Here is a 25,633-nt window from a genome sequence, read left to right on the forward strand (position 1 = left end):
GTTGGTTCTGTAAATTATAGGTCTGTTCCGATTAATAGGGTTGTGATCCTAAAGCTAATGTTGGTTATTATCGAGTGTTACTTTCTTACCTGTTGTGGTTTGTTAGTGTATTGACTGAAAGTTACTATATCTAAATAAAAACACTTTGAGTGTGAGAAAAAGGATTGAGTATGTGGCTTAAAGGAATGAAATCAAAATTGGCAGCCAAACTGGTGGCTACACTTATAGCATTGATAAGAATTTTATAGCTACTATTCATTCATTAATTAGCCAGGCTGCATTTTTTGTTCAGCATGGGACATGATTGTGGGTAAAACAAAACATGTGACCTAGCTAACTAATGAATGAATATTTGCTATAAAATATCTATCAATGCTATAAATGTAGCCACCAGTTTGGCCGCCAATTTTGATTTCATTCCTCCTCTAACTCGCATGCTCAATCCTTTTTTGATTGCTCTTTTTTTTTTTACACCTAAGGGTTTTTATTAGATGCATATATAGACATATAATGATTTCAAACCAAGGTTGGAAAAGCAACTGCCCTCTTTGTTTCATAGCAAGTAATTCCCCTGTTATATTGCATTGATGCAGTATGTTCAGGTACAATTAAGTTAACTGTAGAGCTACAAGACTGGTCAAACAATAACAAGAGATTCAATAAGGATATTTATTACAGAATAATATGCTAAATCTCTGAATAACTGAGACTGAGAAATAAAGAAACTGGACACAATGTAATTCACAAAATGAATAGTATTGATTCACAAATAAGGTGCATTTATTTATGTTTTTTAAAAATCCGATGTTGTAATCTTATTGTACCTTTGAATCTCAGGAGAAAAACCAGATGACATAACAAAAGAAGAGTGGTTGCAAAAGTTAGAAGGTCTACACATACAACGAGCCGACATGAATCGTCTAATAATGGACTACTTAGAAACAGGTGAGTTGCATCCTCAGTTTATTTGTATCTACACATTTTTTGATAAGTCATATTCTGTAATCAAAAATTACTAAAGTAGACTTTGAACGAGTCATTTAAATGATATATGAAGAAAATTTACAAAAGACTTTTGTAATGAACTAGGGTAATGAAAACTGATTATAAACTTTCATATACATTGGCAATTATGTTACAGTGTGTGTATTATTGTAATAAAAAGTTTTAATTATTGTTTTACATGTTTTTTTATTGTGGAAGAAAACCATTTTTTTTTTATATGTGCTATGTTGTAAAAATTTGAAATAAAGGATAAATCTGTATTTAAGATTTTTTTTAATTTAACAGAACTAGTATTGTTCAACTGTATAATTTGGCAAATTGTCCCTGTGTCTTTAAGTGTTTGTATGGGGTATTCCCATATGGAGTCTGTGGAGTGCTATATGAATACTTGTTGCTATGTGTACATGTAGAAATTGGTCATCAAGGAAATCCCTCAAAACACTGTTTATGAGATGTAAAAACATACATGTGATTAGGGCCCTTTTATACAAGAGAGAGGGGAGGGGGAGGTTAGGATATTTAAAAAGAATAACAAAAGACAAACTGAAAGTAAAAAAGTGTTAATAGTAGTACTATTCACTTGGAGCTGTATTTCTAAGATAATTTAAACCTCTGGAGGCCCAGTTGGGTCCACTCTTCCCCAGAGGGCAAAATTGCATCATTGAATTAAAACATTGCTGACAAGATATTTGTATTTCTTCATCCACAAACAGAAAAGATTTCATAGTTGAAATTTATTCAATAAAAAAGTTTAATTGATTTTATACATTAAAATTTTAACAAATTTGAGATACTGATTTTGGTTTGGTTTCAGCATGCTCTAAATGAAACATTAGTGTTTGTGAATTTCATAAAAAAAAATTTTCAGATAATTTTACACTCTAAGCTTCCTAGGAGGAAAGTCATAGTAGTTTGGAACAAAATATAACTAATTTGAACCTTGAAACTTCAATATAAGTGTAATTTTATTGATTTTTATCCAATTAGTGTTTCTCAATCTCAGTTGTCATGGTGTGATATAATTGTCTATATCTCAACTTTGAGAACTCATAGACTAGTGATCTAAACATGTTATGAAAGCCCTTTTTCTGTTACTTTAAATTGTATAAGCCAATGTGGCATCTAGTTGATCAGAAAATCATGATGAAATTGGAACCAAGTGATACTTTGCTACTGTCTTGTTTGCATTATCTTTGAAGGATTGATATTAGCCATCCCTACATTTACTTCCTTTTTTGAAAAGTTTTTTTTACTTGTATATATTGGGTTTAAAACTTATTACACATATTAAATACAATCTTCTGAATAACATTTGAAAAATAGTGTTGGCTTGCTGGTAATTTTGATATGGTGAAAAGTTATTTTTGTGTATACCAATGGTTGTAAACAAGGTGAATCTGTGGGCAGTGTTTTTGACATATAAACCAAAGCTAAAATTTAGTTTTATAAAGTAAAAACTTTAATGGGAAATGTTAAAAAAATCTATGGAGGCATAAAAATCAGAAATTAAAATAGACAAAGATAAGCATTTTTAATTGTTTCTTATAAGAAACATATTACAATGAAATCTTTAGAAAATTTGTACAGATATTACATATACAAAATAAGATATTGTTAAATGACATAACATGAGTAAAGTTTATTTCAAGTTTCAATCTATTTCTTTTCCAGTAGTTGTTTTGTAATACAATAAAAACAAACTGTAAAACAGATGGATCAAATGGAGACATACAGGCATTTTAAAGTTAAAGTGAGTAAGTGGATCTGAATGTCAAAAATTCATAAATAAAGTGGGAATATGAATTTAATTGTTTAAGTGAATATTATTATCCAGTGGAAATCTAAATTAAGCAGACTGACCATTAAAAGAGAGTCTAGTGATAGATGTAAGAGGTGGTGTTAAGAAGAACACGGAAGATAGTTCAGATAATAGACTCAAGACATGCAAACTTCCTACAGTACAGTTGTAGTAAAGGTTGGAGGAATGGAGATTAGCATTACTAAACCATGAATGTGATAAGATGATGGGAGTGTTTAGTGAGGCTTTGGATAATGATGTTTTTTTCTTAGTTTTTAAGGCTAACTTTTCAGATTACTTTTGATTTATATGATTTGATTAATAAAAATTAGGGATTTATTTATTTGCTTTTTAATGGACTTTTTCCTGCAATTCAGTAACATGCTGGTTACTTAGAAGACATAATAGGTTTCTACCTATTAACCGTGTTTCTCAAACTGTAGTCTGGCCTTTACTTTCTCATCTACAGTTCTATATTAAGTTGCAGATATTTAATGAAAAGCAAATAAGTTAAATTGCTGCTGGTACATTTATATTTATAATTTTAATTTCTAACTTGTCACCCCCCCCCAGTAGCACAGCTGTATGTCTGCGGACTTACAACGCTAGGAACCTGGTTTTGATACTCGTGGTGGGCAGAGCACAAATAGCCCATTGTATAGCTTTGTGCTTCACCATAATCAAACAAATCTAACTTGTCAGTGTCAGGTTTATGAATATGTTATGTATGTGTGTCAAAATTTTAAAACTATACTTTTAGTATAAGAGATTAAGAAAATGAGAAGAACCTGTAAAACATAAATGTTGTAATGGAACTTTGTGGTTTTGACTTTATTATCTAAGTTACATTTCAGAACTTAGCTTACAGGGTTCTGAGTGTTTAGGATAGACAATGAAATGTGAACATATCATCATAATTGCATGTTTATCAAAATACTATTTTTACTCTTATGTGCATGATATATTGTCTGTTTGTGTTATTAAAGGCTAAATTTACATTAAAATTATATCATATGATACCAGGTATTATTTTGCTCTGTATGCAAGTTTATTTTGTAAAACTAAATATTTATTGAAAGTATTATTCCTAATTTATTTCAAGAGGGATTTAAAGAAGCAGCAGAAAAATTTCGTATAGAATCTGGAATCAGCCCAGTAGTGGATTTGGATACCCTAGATGAAAGAATTAAAATTCGTGATGCAATACAAAGTGGTAAAATTCAGGAGGCTATTGCCATGGTGAATAATCTTCATCCTGAACTTTTGGACAACAACAGATATCTATTTTTCCATTTACAGGTTTGTAATACTAGAATAATAATAAATAAGTACTTTGATATAGTTTTCCATTTGGGGGGGGTGTATATTAGCCTGAGTTTTAGTGGAGAAGTTTTATCAAATAGCAAAAATTGTAGTTGTTTTTATTTTTCGAGTTAATGCAAACTTATTCTTGGTTGACTGGCATTTGTAAGAACATCTTGTATGCATAATAATTTAGTTTAGCTTTGGTTCAACTTAATCTATTGATGTATGATATTATAAAAAATTACACAGGTGTAATGGAGTTCTCTTGTACAATAATCACATCCATAGATCAAGACATCCTGGAATGTGCATGGTTTTGTTTTCCACAGATCATGGAAATGTAGATTGTATTTATGTTCCTTGATCCTGGATGAGGGGTATTTTTTTAAGTTTTCAGTATACAGGGTTTCTTAATAGTTTCAGGTTCTTCACCATTTATTCATTTATTGCAGTTTTTAAATAATCTGACATTTTCTGCAGTGTCAGAAGTTTATTTTCTTTATCAAAACCTCATCTTTGTGTTAGTTGAACTTTATTCTTAACTGCCGGTCTTTTTCTGCTGCATATATTTTCACCACAGTTACATACTGTTCCATGCATTATTTTTTTGTACGTATTTCAATCATTTTTCAGCATGAACTTAGAAACTGCAAAGAAATTAAAACTAAGACCAGAAAGGTATTATCCCTCAGTTTTCCCATGGAAAGCACAATAGTAGGTTCAAATCCAGTCCATTCTCAGTAGTTTAGTTAAATAAACCCTCTGCCCAGTGTGTATGAGTTTTCACTCTTCCTCTCAGTTTACTAATTTTGGGGAAAAAATTAATAAATCTACTTTTATTGCTTTATAAATACTGTTGATGTACTTTGTAATTCACTAAGAGCAGAATATATGTATTTGTTATTACAGTATATTAGACACAGTATCACTAACAAGGTAATTTTAAACTTTGTAAATAAATTTAAATTTGAAGTGTATTTGCTGAAAAGTTAAACTACAAAATATTCATTATATACTCTCACTAGCGAAAATGCTAGAAACCTCAACCTGATGACATATTGAGCCACTATGTATCCTGATTATGGCCTGGATACAATTTGATATTGACTCCACTAGTGTCTGTGAGGTATATGCATCAATCTTGTTTCGTTCCTTAATATCATTCACAATTCAGGTAGGGTTGATGGTTGTGGACTGTATCTGTGGATAACTCATTCTAAAACTTACCATAGATTTTTGATAAAATTGAAGTCAAGGGATTGTGCAGGCCAGGATATATGTTGGAAGTCTTTATCATGCTCAGTGAACCAGTCACAAATGATTTTAACTTTCTGGCTGATGGCTTTGTCATTCATTTGGGTAAAAGTAGAGCTATACAGATTGTACTTTGTGAGTTATGGTGGTCAAATGTTCATAAACAGAGATATGACCATTCCAAGGAATCAGGGAACCAAGTTAATACCATGTAAGTAAGTCCCACAATGTTACACAACTCCAAAACATTGTACAGTGAAGACTATTCAGAATAGTCAGTAGCTTTATTAGGTTGTCACAAAATCTAACCCTGCCATCATTACAGAATAAAGTAAAGTGTGACTCATCTGATCCCATTATGTATTCCTATTGGGAAATGATCCAATATAGTAATCTAGACACCACTGGAAATGTTTATTATAATTTTTTGGCAGAGATAAGTGGTTTTTGTAAGGGAAATGCTCACCAAAGTTAATTTTACATAACTCCCTACACAATGTTGAGATGGAAATTAAAGTTCCTGGACCACTGTTAAAGCTGTCTGCCAATTCTTGCACAGTTGAATGTATGTTAGCCTGAACAATCCTCTTATCCCTGTTCCATAGCTCTCTCTCATTAGACAAAGCTTTGTGATCTGATAACCACATAGTTTAGATTTGGAATGCAGTGACCTTTGATTTGCCAGTCAGCTCAACTGTCCTTGCAATTTAAGCATCTGCCAATCAAGCCCAAACAATAACACCATGTTAAAAGCTTGCTATATCTTTCATCTGTCCAATTATAGTAACAGTTGCTCTTCATACAATTTACCACCTGTGTTTATAGACTCCTGGTGGTTTTATTTTTCGGGCATGTAAATACATTTTTTGAATAAAGACAAAGTGAGACTGATCTATTCTGTAGGTAGGGATTTCTAATATTTTGGCTTCTGGGTGTGTGTCTATACACATACACTAATGCATGTGGCACAATAAAAGGACTTGCATAATTACATTATAAGGTATTCTTTAAAGTATATATAACAGAAAAATTAAAAACATATACACTTTAAAATTTTCTTGTATCTCTTATTATAATTTTGGTTATATTAATTCCAAATTCTGGAAATAATGTAATTTTTATTTTGAGTTATGTGAAAATGTAATAAATAGAGATTACATAAGGAAAAAAGCATGGCAATAAATTTTTAAAATTTTCACTGTCATATTGAGGAATAAATATTTCAGGGTATCATGCAATGACATTATAATGTTGTGATGAATGTAAAGAAGAAAATATAGATTAGGAATTGAATAAAGAAACTAACCAGATATGTATTGCTCATTTTAAATATATTTCTTAGTAGGCCAGTCACTTTGAAGAACAGTGAATGTATATATGATGAATTATTTAGCCATCTATGTAAAAGAACACTTTAGATTATATCAGTTACATCATCATCTAAGGACAATGTACATTAGCACATTTTGACTTAGCTTTGACTAAGTATACATAAAAATAATAATATTGAAGTGGGTCAGTTTTTTCTGTATTTGTCCACCAATATTATTGAATATTTGGATTACTAGACATTTATATATAATTAACATTTTAATAATATATTGGTTACAAAAGGTTAACACTTAAAATTGAGGAAACTGTAAACTTTGAACAATAAATATTCACAAGCTACTGACAACAGACCTTTCACACTTTACATTTTAAATAAAATTAAGATTACTTAAAAAGTTGCTGTGGTGCATATGAAATTTTGAAATAACCTTGAGAATCTTGTCAGTAAAACCGTAACTGAGAAATAAATTGAACATCAATTTTGCACAAATTAATTTAAAGCAAATTAAAAATTAGAATATGTGTGAAAAACCAAAAAGAGATGAAAAATTAACTCCTAGGTTTTCTTACTGGCTTCCTTTTGGAAAAATGATAAACAAGATAATTATAAACTATGAGGCATCAAAGAGTCTTTTAACCCATGAATGCCATTGGATTGGTGGTTAGGGTATTCAACTTGCATTCGGTGGATTGCAGGTTCAAATCCTGTTATCAAACATGGTCATCCTTTCAGCTGAGAGAGCATTATAATGTGATGGCCAATTCCACTATCCATTGGTAAAGAGTAGATCAAGAGTTGGCAGTGGGTGGTTGTTGACTAGTTGCTTTCCCTCTAGTCTTTCACTTCCAAAATAAGGATGGCTAGCACAGATAGCCCTCGAATATCTTTGCGAAATTCAACAAACAGATAAATAGTGAAAGACATCCTGTCTTCCAGCATCACTCAACAAATAGAAGAGTACTCACTAGCCCTGATTCCCCAGGTATTCCACAACCCTTTGCTTAAACTTCTTTAAAGTTGCAGCCCCTATCACTCTAGATAGGAATTTGATCCATAGATTTACCTCCATGTTGAAGAAAAAAAAGTGCCTCAATTGAAGATGTGTTTGACCTTTCCAAATCTTAAATTTTTGTCTTTAATACTGCCGACAGAATTCAGCACAAAAAATGTGATACTTTAATCTTAACAATTTTGAATAGATTATCAAGACCATCTGACTCTTGTTGTTTCAAGAGAAAACAAGTTAACAAATCTCACACTGTCATATGACAATCAATTTGTTCCCAGAATCATCCTCCTTTGAACCTTTCTAACAACTCAATATCCTCTTGTTTCATATGATAACGGGCTAAAACTTCTCACAAAATGAGGACTATCTAGTGACTTGTACAATGAAACCCTCTTTAGACTTGTAGTCAATATTCCTGAATATATTAAAATTTAACATTCTGTTAGTTTACCATTTGTAATAAAAAACTATCTTTATGGCTTAAGAGTCGTTTCATCCCTCATCCACATAATTATAGGATTGCCATTTAAATTGCATTTATAATTTATACTGTGATAGCCTTTATGCATATCCTTACACTTTTATCATAATTATATGTCATCTGCTACTATATATTTCTCTTCTTAAAATCATTACAACCAACCCAACCTGTGGTTTTTATATCATTGGTAAACTTAACTAATGTTGATACCATTAAAGTGAATTGGGAATAACATTGGGTCAAACAAAGCTCCTTATGGCACACTACTCATAATATTAGTCCAATTAAACTGAACTTCATTAAAAATAACTTTATGCTTTTTCCCAACCAACCTTCCATCCATTTAAATAACTTATTACCTACTTCTTTATTTTAGGTGTTGCTTAAGTAGATGTTTGCTTTGCTAAAAGCTCCACATTTGATTTTTTCAACCCTTTAATGACCAAATTTTTTAAGGTCGGAGGGACTCATCTCTTCTTCGTTTTTGTTTTTTGTTAAGATACAGGAAAGGTTTATCATCTTGTGGCTCCTGTTCATGTAACATTGATCTGTACAGTAAATAAAAACCTACACTAACTAATCTTAATAATTCTAAAAAAATAGCATGTAAATTATGAACTGTTAGACTCTCAATGTCACTTACTTGGACTTTTGCATTTTTCCAGTTATGGATTTTATATAGGTGAAACTGGATATGTGGGGTAAAATAGATATTTTATGGGCGGTCTTCCTGGATAAACATGTGTAAAGGACAACATTCCAAAACACTTGCATAAATCTTCATCAGGACCTGATAAAGATTTTAATAAATTCATTAGAACATTGTTCCTCACCTATGTTCTACAGGCAGGATGCCCATATATATTTTAATCCTGAATCTTGGAAATAAAATATTATATTTTGAGTTATGTGAAAATGTAAGAAACAGAGATTACAGAGAAAAAATATTAGTTTTTTATATTTTCACTGTCAGATTGGTACTTAAAAACTTCATCAAAAGTATTGAATTGATAGTAATCAATGCTTTCAGCCAGGATTGGACCAACAAATACCTATATGTTTATCCTCCCATTCGAATTCTTCACTGGGTGATTTCGATCATCCATACCACTCCTTCTGATTGCTCCTTACTGACTGGCTCAGTCATGGTTTCTGCAGCTTCTCCAGCTCCAACTTACCCATCCATTATCTCTTTCTGTGTCTCCCTCCTTTCTTTGTCAACCTCAGCCAATGGTGCTTCAACCAGCTCTTCGTGTCCTCCATTTTCATGCCTATTTTTTTATCTGGTCCTTGGCGAGATCTGCTTGTCCCAGTGAGTAGCTTCATTTATGGTTCATTCCACTCATCCTTCCTCCATGGAAGTTTATCAATATAGTTGGAACGTTTTCTAGTGTTGTTCTCTGGGTCGAGGGTTTTCCACTCATCGACCCACTGTTTCTCATATTGCAGATTTTCTTACTTAGCTTTTCAGTCTGAAGTCTTCTGTCTCTTTGATGTTGGGTTATTGGGCTGCCTTGTTCCACACCTTTCATTTTCCCGACACAATAGGGTGTTTACCTCTCCTACCCTTTCCCTATTGATGCAGTCCTTCCAGATTTGTCCTCCACCACAGCAGGCTACCCTTCCTGACTGGGATGTTAATGTGGTCCTTCACTGCCTCTCTCTGCCTCCTTTTGAACCATTTTCCCCTTAAGACTTATTTCCTTCTCCTCTTAGTCTGTGGATGTTGGAGGTCTGATTTATTTGCCATTGATGTTTTACATACTCTTTAGCATCCTACACATATTCTCCTTTATCTGGATCATTCTTTCCTCCCCAAAAATTCGATGGCTAGGGAACATAACTCCTCCTTTTTTCTGATTTCCCTTTCTTCCATTTCCTAGGCCTGATCCAGATAGACTTCTATGTCCTGTACGTACTTTTCGCTGTTATATTGCCTGCATGGCTTACTTCCATGTTACCCATTCCTGTCTCTTTATTCCTTGGCAGCCATCCTCTGTTTGTGATCTTTCTCCTTCCACCTTCACCAATTGGGTTTGGCTTTTGATTTGATCGACTTATTCCTCTTTATCATCTTCCTCCTGTACTTTGTTCCAGGTGTCTTCTCATCAGATTTGACACTTTACCTTTTCTCTGGCATCTCATCTACGTTGTCAATTGGAGGAAATTCTTCAATTGGGCATGTGGACTACTCTTAATACGTTTGTCTCTTACTGTTTGCATATGATCGCTATTTCTTCCTTTTCTGGCTATTATCTTCTGCCTGTATCCATTCTTCAGACTTCAGTGAGACTTTGACTATGTAAGTTATCTTTTTAGGGTCCTTATTTCCCTTTTTATTATTATTACTCATTGTCCGGATCCTGCTCTATGGTGAGTATTCTTTAACTGTTCAAACCCACATTGTCAAGCCATGTTGAATTGCCTATTATAATTCCATGGTCACGCAATGCACATTGCAGAGATGGGGTTTTCCACAAGATTGCTTGTAGGTTTATCCTTCTTGCATTGAAATTGCTTCATGAGTTGGCCCATTCCAGACCGTACACACCATGGATAAAGCAGAAGGGGGTAGCTGCCCATCCTTGCCATGCCTTGTGTTAAATAAATCGGTAGGGTCTGCCTCTAACTGTCTCAGTTGTTGTCATTCCTCTGGACTCTCCACCTTGTTTTTACCCTCCTTTTCTTCTAGTGGAGTGTGAGAGGCCGTACCACTTTCCAGTTCCAAGCTAGTGGTGGACTGTGGAGGCATCCTCCTGAATGGGTTAATGTAATACAAACAACATATAGAAATTATTATAAAATAATTTAGTTGAGAGTAGAGTGGTTGTGTTCTGCTGGTGTAGATGACATGACATCCTCCAATATGAAACATAAAAACAAGTGGGAGTGAGACATCAAAATTGCAGTTCACTCATTTGATTGGATCCCTTATCCTACCCCCATGTGGATGTCAGTTCCCAGTGGCTGGGTTTTGAATTTAGAGTTGAACCAATCAACATAAGTCTTCATACATGTATTACAGATGTCTATATTTCTCCCTCATTTATACTCCATCAGTGCTGTGGGTCACAGTGGAGGTAACTGTGGATTGTTACAGTTCTTCCCCTTCTGCTATCCCTCACTGTTTCTTATTCTAAGGATGTTAATGCACTTGGGATGATTCCAGTCAATGTCACTTTTGAGGGAGATGGCTTACATTATGCAGATACCCTTTTGATACCTGATGTCAGGTTCCTGGATCAATCTATCAATTTATCATATTCACACGTGCCTCGTTCATGAGTTGGGGGGTACTAGATTTTCTCCAGTCGCATGAATTTGAGACGAAGATGGGATTGTAGTTGACTTGCTACTGGTATGATCCTCTTTCCTACCCCCACATGGATGTTGGTTCCCTGTGTCCTGGGTTTTGGATTGTAGTTAACTGACTGATGGCATGATCCTCATACTACCCTCGCATGGATGTTGGTTCCCAGTGGCATGGGTTTTTGATGTAGTTGACTTGCTGTGTGTACGATCCTGCACGCCATAGCCACCCTACATCTAGGGCACATCCTTTTCATTTTACCCACTTTTATAGTTTCTGGGATTGAGTTTCATATTGCATTGTTCAGATCACTTTCTGGCCATAGTTCTCTCCCAGCTGGATCTGCTCCTCTGTTTTCTGCCCATATATGCAATATCTTTCTATGGTAGGCGAAGAGTATACCTGGTTCAGATGTTGTGTGTTCTCCCTCATCAGATCTATAAATTTGACTATCTTATTTTAGGGAGTGTCCTTTGGACGCTTTCGAAGGATGCTTCTTTCTTACCCTCACACCGGTCCCTCCACCTATTCAATGTGGGATTCTGGCTATTTATATAAGCAGGAGTAATATACTGTATTGGAAGTTATAATTTTCCTGTACTGAAAATGTATTTTTGATGGGTACTTACCTCCTCCCACCCTTCCTCCCCACCGAAAACTGGTGCTTCCATTTTATGCCAAAACTCAAAGTGATAGTTAGGTAGAATTGAATAGAGGGAGTCACATGCGTAGTGAGAGTATGTCACACTCTTATTAGTGCAGGGTTGTTGCATGATGATTTGCATGAGAGGTGCATTGGAATTAGTCAATTCCAATGGAGGAGAAAAATAGGCTTGTGGCATGCATAAAAAATGTTTTACATATAGAGGGCAGCACTGAATGAGAATAGCTATTTATGTGAGTAGAGGTAAGTACCTATCACAAATACATTTTCAGTATAGGAAAATTATAACGTTGAATTTAATCTGTTAATGAGTCTGATGATTAATCAGTTAGCAATTTTCTCTAATCACCCAGCTCTACACTGTTTGTTTCCTGTTACTTTTCTAATGGTGTCCAAAAATTAGAAGTTTTTTCATTTTCAATTTTTATTATTTTTTATGTCTTTTAATTTTTTTTCTTCAGTGTATAACATGGTGTGTATTTGATGCATTTACTTTTGTTTTGTTTTTCTATCAGCAAGTTTATTTTAGGTTTCAGTAAAAGTTTCCATAGGCTACTGTAAAACTCCTTACATCATCAGATAGTATCATGACTGTTTTTTTCTTTTAATCAGGAGTAAATTTAATTTGAGTTCTGGAGTAATTTTAAACAGAATGAATATATTGCTGATAAAAAAAAAGAGTTTGAGATCCAAAAGTGTCATATAAGAATCTGACTTATTTGCTTTTAGCAACAACATCTTATAGAGTTGATTCGTGGAAAAAATACGGAAGAAGCATTAAAATATGCTCAAGAACAACTTGCCGAGAGAGGAGAGGAGAATCAAGAGGTACTGATTGAATTAGAGAGGACGCTAGCTTTACTTGCATTTGATGAACCGGAGAAATCTCCTTTTGGAGACTTATTACATCCTTCTCACAGGCAAAAGGTAGAAGTGACTAGTATAGGCTAAATCAAACTTAAGAACAAAGATTTTATACTGCTAGCAGTTTTTAGACGTTGTAGTATACCAGTCTTGAGACTGGCATTCAGTTAGATGTAAAATGATTGTACAGTATAATGTAGTTTTGTAGATGCTGAGTATTTTGGTTGAAAGTTTATTAACATCAGGTACAATATCATACATTAGAACAATTAAATCCATGCAAAGTAACACTTCTTATTTGTTTAGAGAAAAATCTGTAAGTGTCAGTTTATAATCTTGTGTGCATTTTTCAGCAAAAAAAAAGATGATTTTTTTATAGTGCTAAACTGCTAATGCAAAAACGATGACTAATGAAATAAAAAAATATAATTTTATAAAACAAATTGCTGCTTTTACATTGGAAATAATTTTAAGTTATTGCACATGTATAATGGAGCATAGCAATTTACTTCATTTGCTTACTGATGAAAATTTTATGTACACACTGATTATTCACACACAGCAGTGTGTGAATGACCATATAGATGATGATTTCAGCTTTTGGTGCAGTAACTGTACAGATCAAATTTGAATAATGTGGTAACAGACAAAAAACAACATTTAATTTGAAAGTATAATCATTTACTTCAAGATAAATAAATAATTGGAAATTTATAAACCTGCAAATAGGGATCATAAAACAAAAAGTAAGGTAACAAGGCCAGAGATACTCTAGATATTATTTACCCAAATTACAAACTCCTATTTTGGCTCCATGCTGTTATCTTGAATTACATTTGAAAAAGTCAAAATAGGGATTTGTAGTTTGAGTAAATAATGTCTACAGTATCTCCAGCCTTGTTTCCTTACTTTTTTTACAATTCCTATTTGTAGGTTTTTAAATTCACAATTTTTATTTATCTTGTTTGCTGGCTTTTTGTATGGTCAACTATGAGCAAAGGATTACTTGATATGGTAGCTAACTTTATACATTGTAATGATAATAAACATAGATAGTAGCTAGTTGATATGGATCATGATGATTTATTGTAACTATTGACTATTTGATCGCATTAGTTCAAGATGTAAAATGTTAAGCTGCAACTGGAGATTGTCATGGAGATTTGTTTGAGAATATAGTGAGCATTTATAGTGTCTATGTAATTAAATTAACTATATATTATGCATCGCAATGGGCAAATTTATGCCTAGACAAAGACACAGCCCCCATTAAGCACATATAAAATTTTAGCAGTAGAAAAGCAGCCTTTTCAAATAAAGCATGTACATCTAAAACATTGCTTTAAATAAACTTTTATGTTTTTTAAAGTAATTATTCTATAAATCTGTAATAAAATTTAATGTTGTGTGTATTGATTTGGTAATGTAGTCTAAAAAATATCTACTTGATAATTATTAATAAAAACTTCTAAGTGTATTGATTTTTTTTTTACTCCTTCACTTCATACATAATTTAGGGGTTGGTTCCCTAAAGACACTGATTGTATAGTGTACAAAGCACTGAATATCTACATGATACAGTCATCTAATGTTCATCTATTATTGGCTGATAATTCCTGTTTCACCCTTTACTTAACTTTTATTAAGGAACACCAGATATTTGTAAGAAAGCAAACTTCAAGAGGTAATGATAACATCATTTTAACTAGAGTTATGATGTTTATTAGCATATTTAAAATATAGAAGAAACAAATAAACTTTTCAGTACCTCTATGACCTTCGCGGTACATCATTGAGTATTCTACAAAAGGTTTGGGTGCAATATACCAAGCCATTTTTGTTGTAGGCTGGCAAGAGAATAATAATAAGAATTACAAATAGGCCCTTCTGAGTGGATTTTCTCTTCCTTATAAGTTTAACATGCATGAAGTTTTTCAGTATTTTTGTATGTGTACAGCCTTAGCAGTCAATAGTAAAGGTTTTAAAGGTTGTGTGGACTGAATCTTTACTGTTTAAGGTGCTTTTTGCCCGAATGTTTTATTAGGGTTTTGTGCAATTCCTTGTGATCCCTATTATGAAACACTATTGTGGTTCTTGATAAATTATATAGAAGCATACATATTACTTCATTGAAACATAGGAACTATAGTTTATCCATTTCATTATAAGAAAAACATGACCTTGGGCAAATGTTTCAGAATAATTGAGTAACATCTTAATTTGAAAAGGACAATAGTTGACAATAAGCTTTTTTGCTGCTTTACAGCATGGTTACTGATTAAATGACTAAATAAAAACATTTGCATTTTAATAGGTACAGTAACTCTCTCATTTACTTTGGGGATGCATTCCTAGAAATTACAACATTAGGTGGATTGATGTAAGTCAGCTGCTTTTTTCCCATTGACTTAGTGCTATAAAGGTAGGACCAGGAGACTAATTGTAGGACACCCAAACTTAATCTAACGCAACATAAAGACATAGAAAATAAATAAATGAATACAAAATATGCATGCTTAAGGGTTTTGGAAAGTTTGGCACAAAAATAATCACAGGGAATATCGCACTCGATACTGGCTGATAGGACAGACAACATGTAACTGAGGCCGTGGGAAATGTGGGCAGGCTGGGTTTGATCTGACTCCCAGGAGTGGAAAAATACCTGTGCAGTGCATCTACTGTTGGCATGATGCAGCATAGGCCTAGACGTCTTTCAGATATTGTTCCTTAATTTCTTAGGGACTTTATATCGGTTTGATGTAAATGGGAGGGTTACTGTAATACGCAATTGAGCAATCATTATTAACCATCTAGGATGTGATCTTGTTTGTTGTACTTGTCTATTTTACCGAGATAAACCTTGAGCTTTCAAACAGGTTAAGAAGAAAATTTTCCCACAGTACTTTTATTTTATTTTTTAATTAGTGAACATACAAGAAAGATAGCAAATAAAAATAACCATGATAACAAGTTTTTCACTGCTATTACCTTGAACTTCTGCAACTCCACAGAAGGGTAACTTTTCATCCATGCCTAAATTTTCATCACCATATTTGAATACTCAGTAATAAAAACTGTTAAACAAGGATTTTAAACAAGCAGTTACCAGACTAGAGTATTTCTACAAGTTACTGGACGTAGATGTTTGCCACTATGTATACTGTTATTAAAATGAACTTTCTTTTTCATGTGGCACTGATGTGGCCTTTCAGATCTTTTTTAATGCCACGTTCTGTGTGAAAAGATCTTAGTTTGCTTGAGATATCAACTGAGAATATTTGTTAGAAAGATACTGTAATTTTTTCAGATTGTTCTGTGAAAGAAATGGTTAAGTATTTGTTCATTTTTTTGCCTTGCTATTGGAAAGCCTGTTTGTTTTTTGTTTCTAGAAGTAACACTTGATGCATGATGGTGCACAAGCATGATATAGCATCTTATAAACAGAGCACTGTTCCATAACTCTATACTGAAACTAAAGTTTTAACAATTATATTGTATTTTAGTCTGAGATTTTTGAATAGGATATTTGCAGCTGGCTTTGGTTTTCGAGTAGTTATTTTTTGTATTGCAAAATGTGATGTAATACTGAATAATTTGTGCTCTGGTATATTTGACTGTGCTGTTAGAAATGTAAAACTTGGCATCAAAATACACAAAGTCCAAATCTGTGGTGTATCAAAACTCACAGCAAATTGACTGTTAGATACTAAAAAGGTGTATATCTGACAGAGCAGTACCAAAACTTGTAGAACCTCAGCTGTTTGACAAGTAGAAGTTGTATGTGTGTGTGTGTGTGACAGTGCAGCTGAACCTTTGAAACATGGCAAATACATTTATATAGAAAATGGAAATCTTTAATGCACCAAAACTTCTATAACTTAGAATATCAATTTTGAACGAAAAGATGAAGTTTCTCTTCTGCTATATATCACCAAGACTTATAAAACACAGTTTACTAGAACTTGTGAAATACAGATGAGGGCATATGTTCAATGGAATGGAGAACAGTCTCTCCTATCAACTAGTACAGACCAAGGTTGCAGCTCTGGAATTTAGTAAACTGGTTTTTAACATGTAATGTCCCATTGAGCAACACACATCATAACACATCATGTTAATATGTGCACTAGTTGTAGATTTATAAAACACAGTTTACTAGAACTTGTGAAATGCAGATGAGGGCATATGTTCAATGGAATGGAGAACAGTCTCCTATCAACTAGTACAGACCAAGGTTGCAGCTCTGGAATTTAGTAAACTGGTTTTTAACATGTAATGTCCGGTTGAGCAACACACATCATGTTAATATGTGCACTAGTTGTAGGATATCAACTATCCTTGCACTGGGGCTTAACAGTTGCAGCAAAGCAAATAAGAAAAATACAGTAAAAAACAAATAAATTACAGTATTTTATTAGATATATTGAAACCATTGATTGAACTAAAACTATATAAGAAAAGGTCTGTATGGTTTGTTGAGGTTTTTATCATTTTGACAGTATAAAATTTCAAATATCTTTACTGATTAATATATGCAAAATGCAAAAGTAAAAATATGTTCAAGCAAAATTATCTAAAGTTAGTCTGCTGTAAATTTACTGTTGGACTTGATAGTATATTTTTAATTTCTCTTAGGAATGACCCCTTTAAAACTCAATACTAAAGTAGTAAAATAAATAAGAACATTCCAATGTAGTTATTGAAAAACAGTTTAAATGAAGGGCATTATATTTTTTTATTGTAGATTGCTAGTGAAATCAATGGAGCAATTCTTGAAATGGAAAACAGAGCTTCCACTACACCTAAACTTGCTGACCTGCTGAAACTACTACTCTGGGGACAAGAAGAACTTGACAAGAAGAAAATAAAGTACCCACGAATGACTGATCTTGCTCGTGGAGTCATAGAAGACCCAAAGCAATATTGAATTTCCCGTGACAAGACTAAACATTGTATGAACCAGCAACTTGTACAAAACTTTATCAGACGTGTATAAATTTATAGAAACTGGCAGGATCCACAGTTGAGCTCTAACAAATCACTGGTAATAAAGTTGATTAGCCATTAATTAATATTCAGTATTTTGAAGCTGTTATTTTAACATGTGATGCATAAATTAATTACTTTTTTTCTAATCTTGGTGTATTTGTTTTTATTTCTGTATTTTGAAAGATCTTTTGAATATAAACCTGCTCTTTATAACATTAAAATCAAGAACTTGTTTCTTATTTGCAGTAAGTAATTCACAGATAAATTTATATATTACTTTTAATTTTTTACAGAAAATATACTCATGTTGCTCTGTCTATCTTTTTCTAACAACTAATTTTGAGAAGCAAATTAAAACTGTTTTAATAATTATTGCATCTTAAGCAAGTTTTAGTAAATTTCATTGCAGCATAAGTGTAATTAGATGTTGTACCATATTGTAATTTTGTACATTATGACTTTTCTAAATATTGTTTTATACTTTTATCATATTTCAAGCAAAATATTTTATCTTACAAACTGATATAGACATCAATTGGTACCTTGTAGTAGTTTGAGTTGTTAAAGGCACATTAATACAACTGGCAGTTGGTTAACAATTTAGCTAAGTTTGTAGAGCATTTACCTGGTGTATGAGTGGACTCAGGTTTGAAACCATGTTCAGGAAGTAAAATTGAAATTACATTACCAAAAGGAAAACTGCCACCCAACATGAGGCTGTCCCATAATCCTGAGATAATGCCCAAGGGTGGACCTTGTTTGTGAGACGGGTAGAATTTGATAGTTTAAGTTGTTAAAAAGTGCCTTACTAGCAAGTGCTAGTGAGTTAACTCTTTAGCTCAACTGGTAGAGCACTAGCCTGTTTTCCAGGTCTCAGTTTTGAATATTAGTCAAGGAAATACACAAAATATAGATTACCACAAGTTGACAAAAGTTATAGTTAACTTTTATAAAGTCTAAACCTCATAAGCCTTGTCAGTTTCAGATGATTAGATTTGAAGCTCCCTTAGATATAATTTTCATTTACACTGTGATTACTCTTTTGACAGGTTTTTACAATCATTGTTCTAAACTGCTATTTTCAAGGGGATTTTCATATGAATAGTATATGTACATCTATTAATATAGATGGAACCTGAAAAAATTCAGTTCTTTACCAAGAAATTCTAATAACTTAAAAGTGAAAGTAAAGAATAATATATAACAATATGTCAGCAATGTTCAATGCGTACAAAGCCACTTTCTTAATACCAGGACTCATCAAGCCAGTTAGGATACAACATACAGTAGTGGTTTAGACACTATCTAAGTTTATTGAATGTCATGAAGAGCAATTGTTATAATGCAAACTAGATTAAGTTTATGAACTGTAATTATTATCAATGTTATATCAGTCATTTACAAATCATAATTAGGGTAGGAATTAATAGCACAATATTATAATATTTGGTAATGTAGTCTGAAAAATATCTACTTGATAATTATTAATAAAAACTTCTAAGTGAAAATAGAGAAGAATTTATAATAACATGTCAACTACGTTACATCTGCTATATCCAGTAACGATGAGACCTTTCAGCTAATATCGGGACTTTTCAGGCTGGCTAGGATACAACAGAGATAGTAGTGGCTCAGTTGCCATTTATGTATCAGCAAATTGTTTGACAACGGTGTTATGGTGTGAACTGAATTAAGTTATCTTATTTATGTCACAACACATCATGATTATGGTAAGAATTATTTTACACTATATTATTTATTTAACATCATATATTATTAATTATTATTTTCTTGGAGTAACCTGCTTATTCAGAAGAAATGGTGAACAAGCAAGTTATGAAGCTGAAATATACTTAGGTGGATATGGCACTAGTTTTTCATATTTTTAGCTTCTTCTTTTTTAAATTATGACATATTTGCACATGTACTATTTTTTTTTCTGCATGTGATAAGACATTTACTGGTTGCTTGAAAATGATATGTGGACTGCTGTTGAGAACCTGTGTAAAAGACAACTTACTTCAAGATCTGAAGATCTATGTTGAGCGATAATATCTCAAAACATTTGTTAATAAGAAGTGAATGTCATAATCATCATGAGCATTGCATAGTTGAGTAAATTCACCACATTGGTTTTGAACGTTTGTGTTATTAGCCATTTTATATTCTCCTGTACACACTTCCGTGTTGCACCACCAGGTCTAGTAATACGGTGGAAGGTACTATTCATATGGTATGATGAAACAGCGACAGCTAAAGCTGTCATGGGCAGTTATATAAACTAGCAGATCTTATGGTTATTTTTTGTATGCTGTATGAAATTGCTAAAATTCAGTACAGAAATACAAATTTGTTGTTTTTACTATTGTGTATATAAAGTTGGTGACTTGAATTTTTAGTGCTACATTTTCAGTTTTTATTTTATTTTTGAATGCAAGGTTTGTAGTTTTGGTTTGTAATAATCTCTATCATATCTGTTATTTTATTAACAAGTGGCATTTATGTGCATGCTTACATATTTTTAAGTGATACTAAAGCTATTATACCTGTAATTAATACAGCAGTTACAGCAAGGGTATGCTCAAGTCATTGTTGTGAACGTGCCAAACCTTTTTTGCACAGCAGTGAAGTGACTCAGAACAGTGTTTTCGACTTATTCCGACTTTTGAAGGCACTTGGAAATGTCTGATAGTTATTTCTTTTCCTACTAGCAAATTTTGGACTGCTATTAGTAAAACAGTAATCTTCTTTAAATATAACTGTAAATGTGTAATAATTAATTATTTTATTTATTAAATGTTATATATATATATATCCTTCTACGTGTTTAAATCTTCTACGTAATGTTTTCTTTTCAAATATCTTGGATTATCAAAACTTGTTTCCAATACAGTACCTTACCTCTGCTTATAATAGCTTTCCTCCATTTGTGCTGCCCTCTATAGGTGAAATTTTCACTCACCCCTAGTCTTGAGGCTCCCACCTAACATCACGTTGTTTACAAGTGGTATAGCTGCACTGTAATATGCAAGTGAGCATGCAATAATCCTCTATCAATAGGAGTGCAACACACCATTCTAGCACAGCTGTCTTCCTCTATTCTCAATTTGGCAATCATGTGTATTGACGTGTCTTTTTTTGTTTGTGAACTTTTCAGATATAGGCATTTTTAGTGGAAACATCTACAAAGGTTTTACCTGTTGTGGAAATATTAAATGTTGCATTTTTGCTTTCCAACATTTTCTGCACCTGCAGATTTTGTGATCTTTTCTTTCCACATTATTATTTCAAAGTGTCAATAACTTCCACTTTACCAGGTGTGAAACAATTCGACTTTGTTCACACTAGTCTAGCAACTGCATTGGCATCTGGTTTGACTTTGCATGTTTGGAGAAGTGAAGGCTTTTGTGCAGCAAGTGGTGGAGTCTTTCATCTGGCTTAGGCCTTTTTTTGTCCTTGACATACCTCCACCCATGTTTCTCATTCTCAACTGAAGGGATTTTGCCAGTTTTCCCATCACCTACCTTTGTATAATCATATACCCATGCTGTGTTGATTCTACCTCAGCCATTTTTGTGTGATTTCAAGACTGGGTTTTTCAGGTATGTTTTTATTTCCTATCCAGATATACAAGTAGATATCCAATTACTTTTATCACTTCTTTGAGGTATACATGCTTTGTTTTCCTTCCTTCGTTACCTCATATGACTAAGCTGTATTGCATTTCTATGACTCCTAAACTCTGCAGTCTTTTCTTCAGACTTGACTTGACACACTTGACCTCCTTTTTTGGGCCCATTCTTTCCATGCATGGCTAATAGCTTGTTCTATTCCATGTGCCCTGAATCTTGTTGCAGATCATCTCTCAAGGCCTGCCAAAATACTACCTATAAATTGGTCCTTCGATCCTCAGGTGTTCAAGTGGCTGTGATCTTATCTTGGCACTCTCCTTCTGTATGTTTTGTCACTCATCTCGACATACTACTTTTGGTCCCATGTTCCTTTTCCCTCAGCTCTAGCTGTGGATGCATTCAGTCAGGACTGGTTCAACCCTTTTCTCCTTGCCTATCCTTCTACTTATCTCCCTTGTGTGTTTCCCTCATTCAAGACACTCCATGTTGAGTCCTCTTTCTAACTATACTGGCTGGCTCAGGCATGGTTTCCTCTATTGCACCTTCTCTGTTCCTCTCTTCTTTTTCTTCTTCCTCTACCTCTTTCACTTTTCCTACTCCTTCAATTCACTCCACCCTTTTTCATCTAGCAGTGTTGTCACTCCAATTTCACATGTAGATTTTGTTCAGTCTTTTGCAAGATATTCCAGACTCTTTACAATGTAGCAATCCTTTCTTCTTGTTCAGTTTGTTCTTCGTCCTTCCTTGTCTTTCCATGAAAAGGGTGTAGATTCTGTAATTGGTCTCTGCATTATGCTTTCTCCCCTTCTTGTCCTTCTATCCAAATTTTTCATTGGCTTTTTGATCAAGGCTTATCGCTTTCAACCATTGCTTGTTACAGGGTAGCTCTGTCTAATACTTTTGGGTTTTCCTATTATCATCTTGTATTCTCCTCTCCTTTTCTTTTTGCCACCTTTGTACTCCTCATCTTGTAGTTCTTCACGATTGGGACCTGAATGCTGTTCTCCCTGCCCTTACCCTTCCTCTCTTTGAACCTTTAGTCTCTTGTTCCTTGTACCATCTTTCATTTAAATCCAATTTCTTATTTTTTGTCTGTGGCTGTAGGAGATATGACATGCATGCCATTGCTGCTTCCTATATTTTTTCCTTCCATTTCTCACTCTTATTCTCATTCTGATCCAGATTGTTTTCTCTGTCCTATCCATGTGGTTCATTGTTATTTGACCTGCACTGCTCCTTTTCACTGTTCATGCTCTCATCTATTTATTCTTTAGAATACCTCAGCTCCCCAAGATATTTCTCCTATTACCTTCAAGGGATGGCGATAACTCATCCATCTAGCTTCTGCTTCATTGGATGTAGATTCACATTGCCTCTTTCAGACTGCTCACTTCCATCATCTGTTGGAAGAGTTTTTGCAGGCTGGCATGTGGACGAACCCACATACTTTCATCACACACTGCCTTCATCATCTGGCTGTCTCTTCTTTGTGATATTGATTTCCTCCCATTGCCATTCTACATACCTCTTCCCTGCTCTAAATGGGCAAGTTATTTCTCTATATATATCTTCCCTTTACATTGTCCCATTTTTACATATCAGAATCCCATTAAGTGGCAAGCAGTGCCTGCTAGGGTATACTTAACTTTAAATCTGCACCATGCAACCTATATTTTTATGGTATAGAGTATAACACTCCATGAGTTCTCTTCAGGCACTTTCCAAAGGAGGCTCATCTAGGTAACTTCTGCACCAGTCCCTTCACTGTTTCAATGTGGGGTTCTAGCTATTATATGGAAAGAGGTAAGGTATTGTATCAGAAGTTAACATTTTCCAGCACTGAAAATGTATTTCTAATAAATACTTACCTCTTATTACACACTCCCACCCATCTTCTCCACTTCCAGTGCATCTTTTCATTCTTAATCTCAAAGTGATGATTGTGCTCTGCAGTGTAGAGGGAGTCAGCTGCATTAGAAGGGTGTGTTGCATTCCTATTGGTGGAGGGTTGTTACATGCTACAACTCAGCTATACCAAGTGTAAACGTGATGTTAAGTGGAAACCTCAAGGCTAGTGGTGAGCAAAAATTTAACATATAGAGGTAAGTATCAGAAATACATTTTCAGTATTGAAAAATGTTCACTTTAATTAGATGTAACCATTTTTATTTTAATAGTTTCACAAAAGGTAAAAGATGCTTAGTTTGGTAAGAAATTAGTGTATCTAGGCCAGAAGCACCTAGTAGGGGAAAATCTTGCCTTACTAATCTTTTGACATTCTTTGAAGAGTTTAATGTTATGTAGATGAGGATAAGGGTGTGGATTTGGTGTATCTCTATTTTCACAAAATATCTGACAGGGTACCACATGAAAGTCTTTTTGTAAATGTTATCTCTGTAGATGTGGAGGATAGGTTGTCTCAGTGGGTAGTAAATTGGCTAGATGGAAGAAAGCAGAGAGTTGTTATAAATAGTCTAGTCAAGCTGGAACCATGTCACAAGTGAGGTAACTCAGGGCTCAGTGTTAGGACCTTTGCTTTTTTAAATTAATATCAAGGACATAAATGAAAGAATGGTTAATACTTTTTTTAATTTGCTGATGATATTGGAGATTTGGGTGTTGCTGGCTGTAAGGAGGATGTTGCTGCTGTGCAAAAAGATTTGGATTATTTGGTTAGTTGGGGGAATAAATGGCATATGACTTTTAATTACTGTATTGGCCCAATTATAAGGCATTGTTTTGAAATTAATAATTAGGCTGTAAAATTCATAGTCACCTTATAATTGTGGCCAACCCCAGGCCCCTTCCCTCTACTCTAGCCTGTTGCATTCCTGAATGTTCAGATAGCATCCGTCTATGCATGCGCACCAGATGTTTGCTCAAGGTCATAACTAATTCTTGCAACTAGTCCACCTGTAGGCTATTCAGTTATAGTATTAATTTTGATGTTGCATTATTGCTTTGACTGTGCTCATTTTAAATTTTATAATAATTGTTGTCTGTGAGTCTCATTTTAGTGATCGACCCTTATGCAAGAATGAGTAACCACATTGAAAGACAGGGAACAAGAAAGTATCAAATTAACAAAGGATTATGATGGAGTTATGATGCAAATCCTAAAATTATGGTGGTGCATGAGGCAGAAAAAACAAACAATTGTACCACTGCTTGAAAATTTGGTGTAACTGAAAAATGATGTGAAGTGTTGGTTGAAACAAAAGACTGAACTCCTTAATGCACCTTTTACAAGAAAGGCATTTCATGGATCTAAAAAAGGACGATATGAAACTAAATTTTTTTTCCCACGTGGTTTTTGAAAATGGGGTCACCGTATAATCGGTATAATAAATGCAGTGAAATGCATATGGAATATCACAATTTGAATTATGAGTATAATTTGATGGGAATAACCTTAACAGTTATGGTATTTTGGCACTTGTGTATAAAGTTAAAATCATAAATAATATTCAACGTTAAACTGGTACACAGTTAAAAACATTTTATATAGGCCTATCTATGGCCTTCAAAAAGTTGACCACATCACATGTTTCGATGTTACAACATCATCCTCAGGAGTTGTAAAGTCGAAACATGTAGAGTCGTCAACTTCTTGAAGGCCATAGATAGGCTTAAATAAAATGTTTTTAATTGTGTACTAGTTTAACTTTGAATATTATTTATGATTTTTAACCTTAACATTGTTACAGAAGAAAAAGACATTTGTATTCTGGTTGATCAGTCTCTTAAGCCAGCCATGCAGTGTACTTTTGCTAGTGGCAGGGCAAATAGGATTTTAAGTTGTATCTACAGAAATATTGAATATGAGTATAAAGAGCTTCTAATGTCATTGTATAAGTCAGTGGTTAAACCACATTTGGAGTGCTGTCTTCAGTCATGGGTTCCTTATCATAGAAAGGTCATTGAATTATTGGAAAGGGTTCAGAAGAAGGCTACTAGGATGATATTTGAGATAGAAAGGTCATCATACA

At 33.6% G+C, this 25,633-nt stretch overlaps 1 protein-coding gene across 1 annotated transcript in view; it reads left to right on the forward strand.

The window, feature by feature from the left end:
• LOC106458242 (glucose-induced degradation protein 8 homolog) overlaps positions 1–17,962 on the forward strand; it is a 22,645-nt gene extending 4,683 nt beyond the window's left edge. Inside the window, exons 2-5 of the mRNA XM_013917718.2 lie at positions 838–945; positions 3,906–4,102; positions 12,889–13,086; positions 17,768–17,962. Of these exons, the coding sequence (XP_013773172.1) occupies positions 838–945; positions 3,906–4,102; positions 12,889–13,086; positions 17,768–17,950 (686 nt within the window). The 3' untranslated portion in view covers positions 17,951–17,962. The remainder of the gene's footprint in view (positions 1–837; positions 946–3,905; positions 4,103–12,888; positions 13,087–17,767) is intronic.
• The last annotated feature ends 7,671 nt before the right edge of the window (positions 17,963–25,633 follow it).

The sequence above is a fragment of the Limulus polyphemus genome, unplaced genomic scaffold (genome assembly GCF_000517525.1).
Source record: "Limulus polyphemus unplaced genomic scaffold, Limulus_polyphemus-2.1.2 Scaffold434, whole genome shotgun sequence".
Taxonomy (NCBI): Eukaryota; Metazoa; Arthropoda; class Merostomata; order Xiphosura; family Limulidae; genus Limulus; species Limulus polyphemus.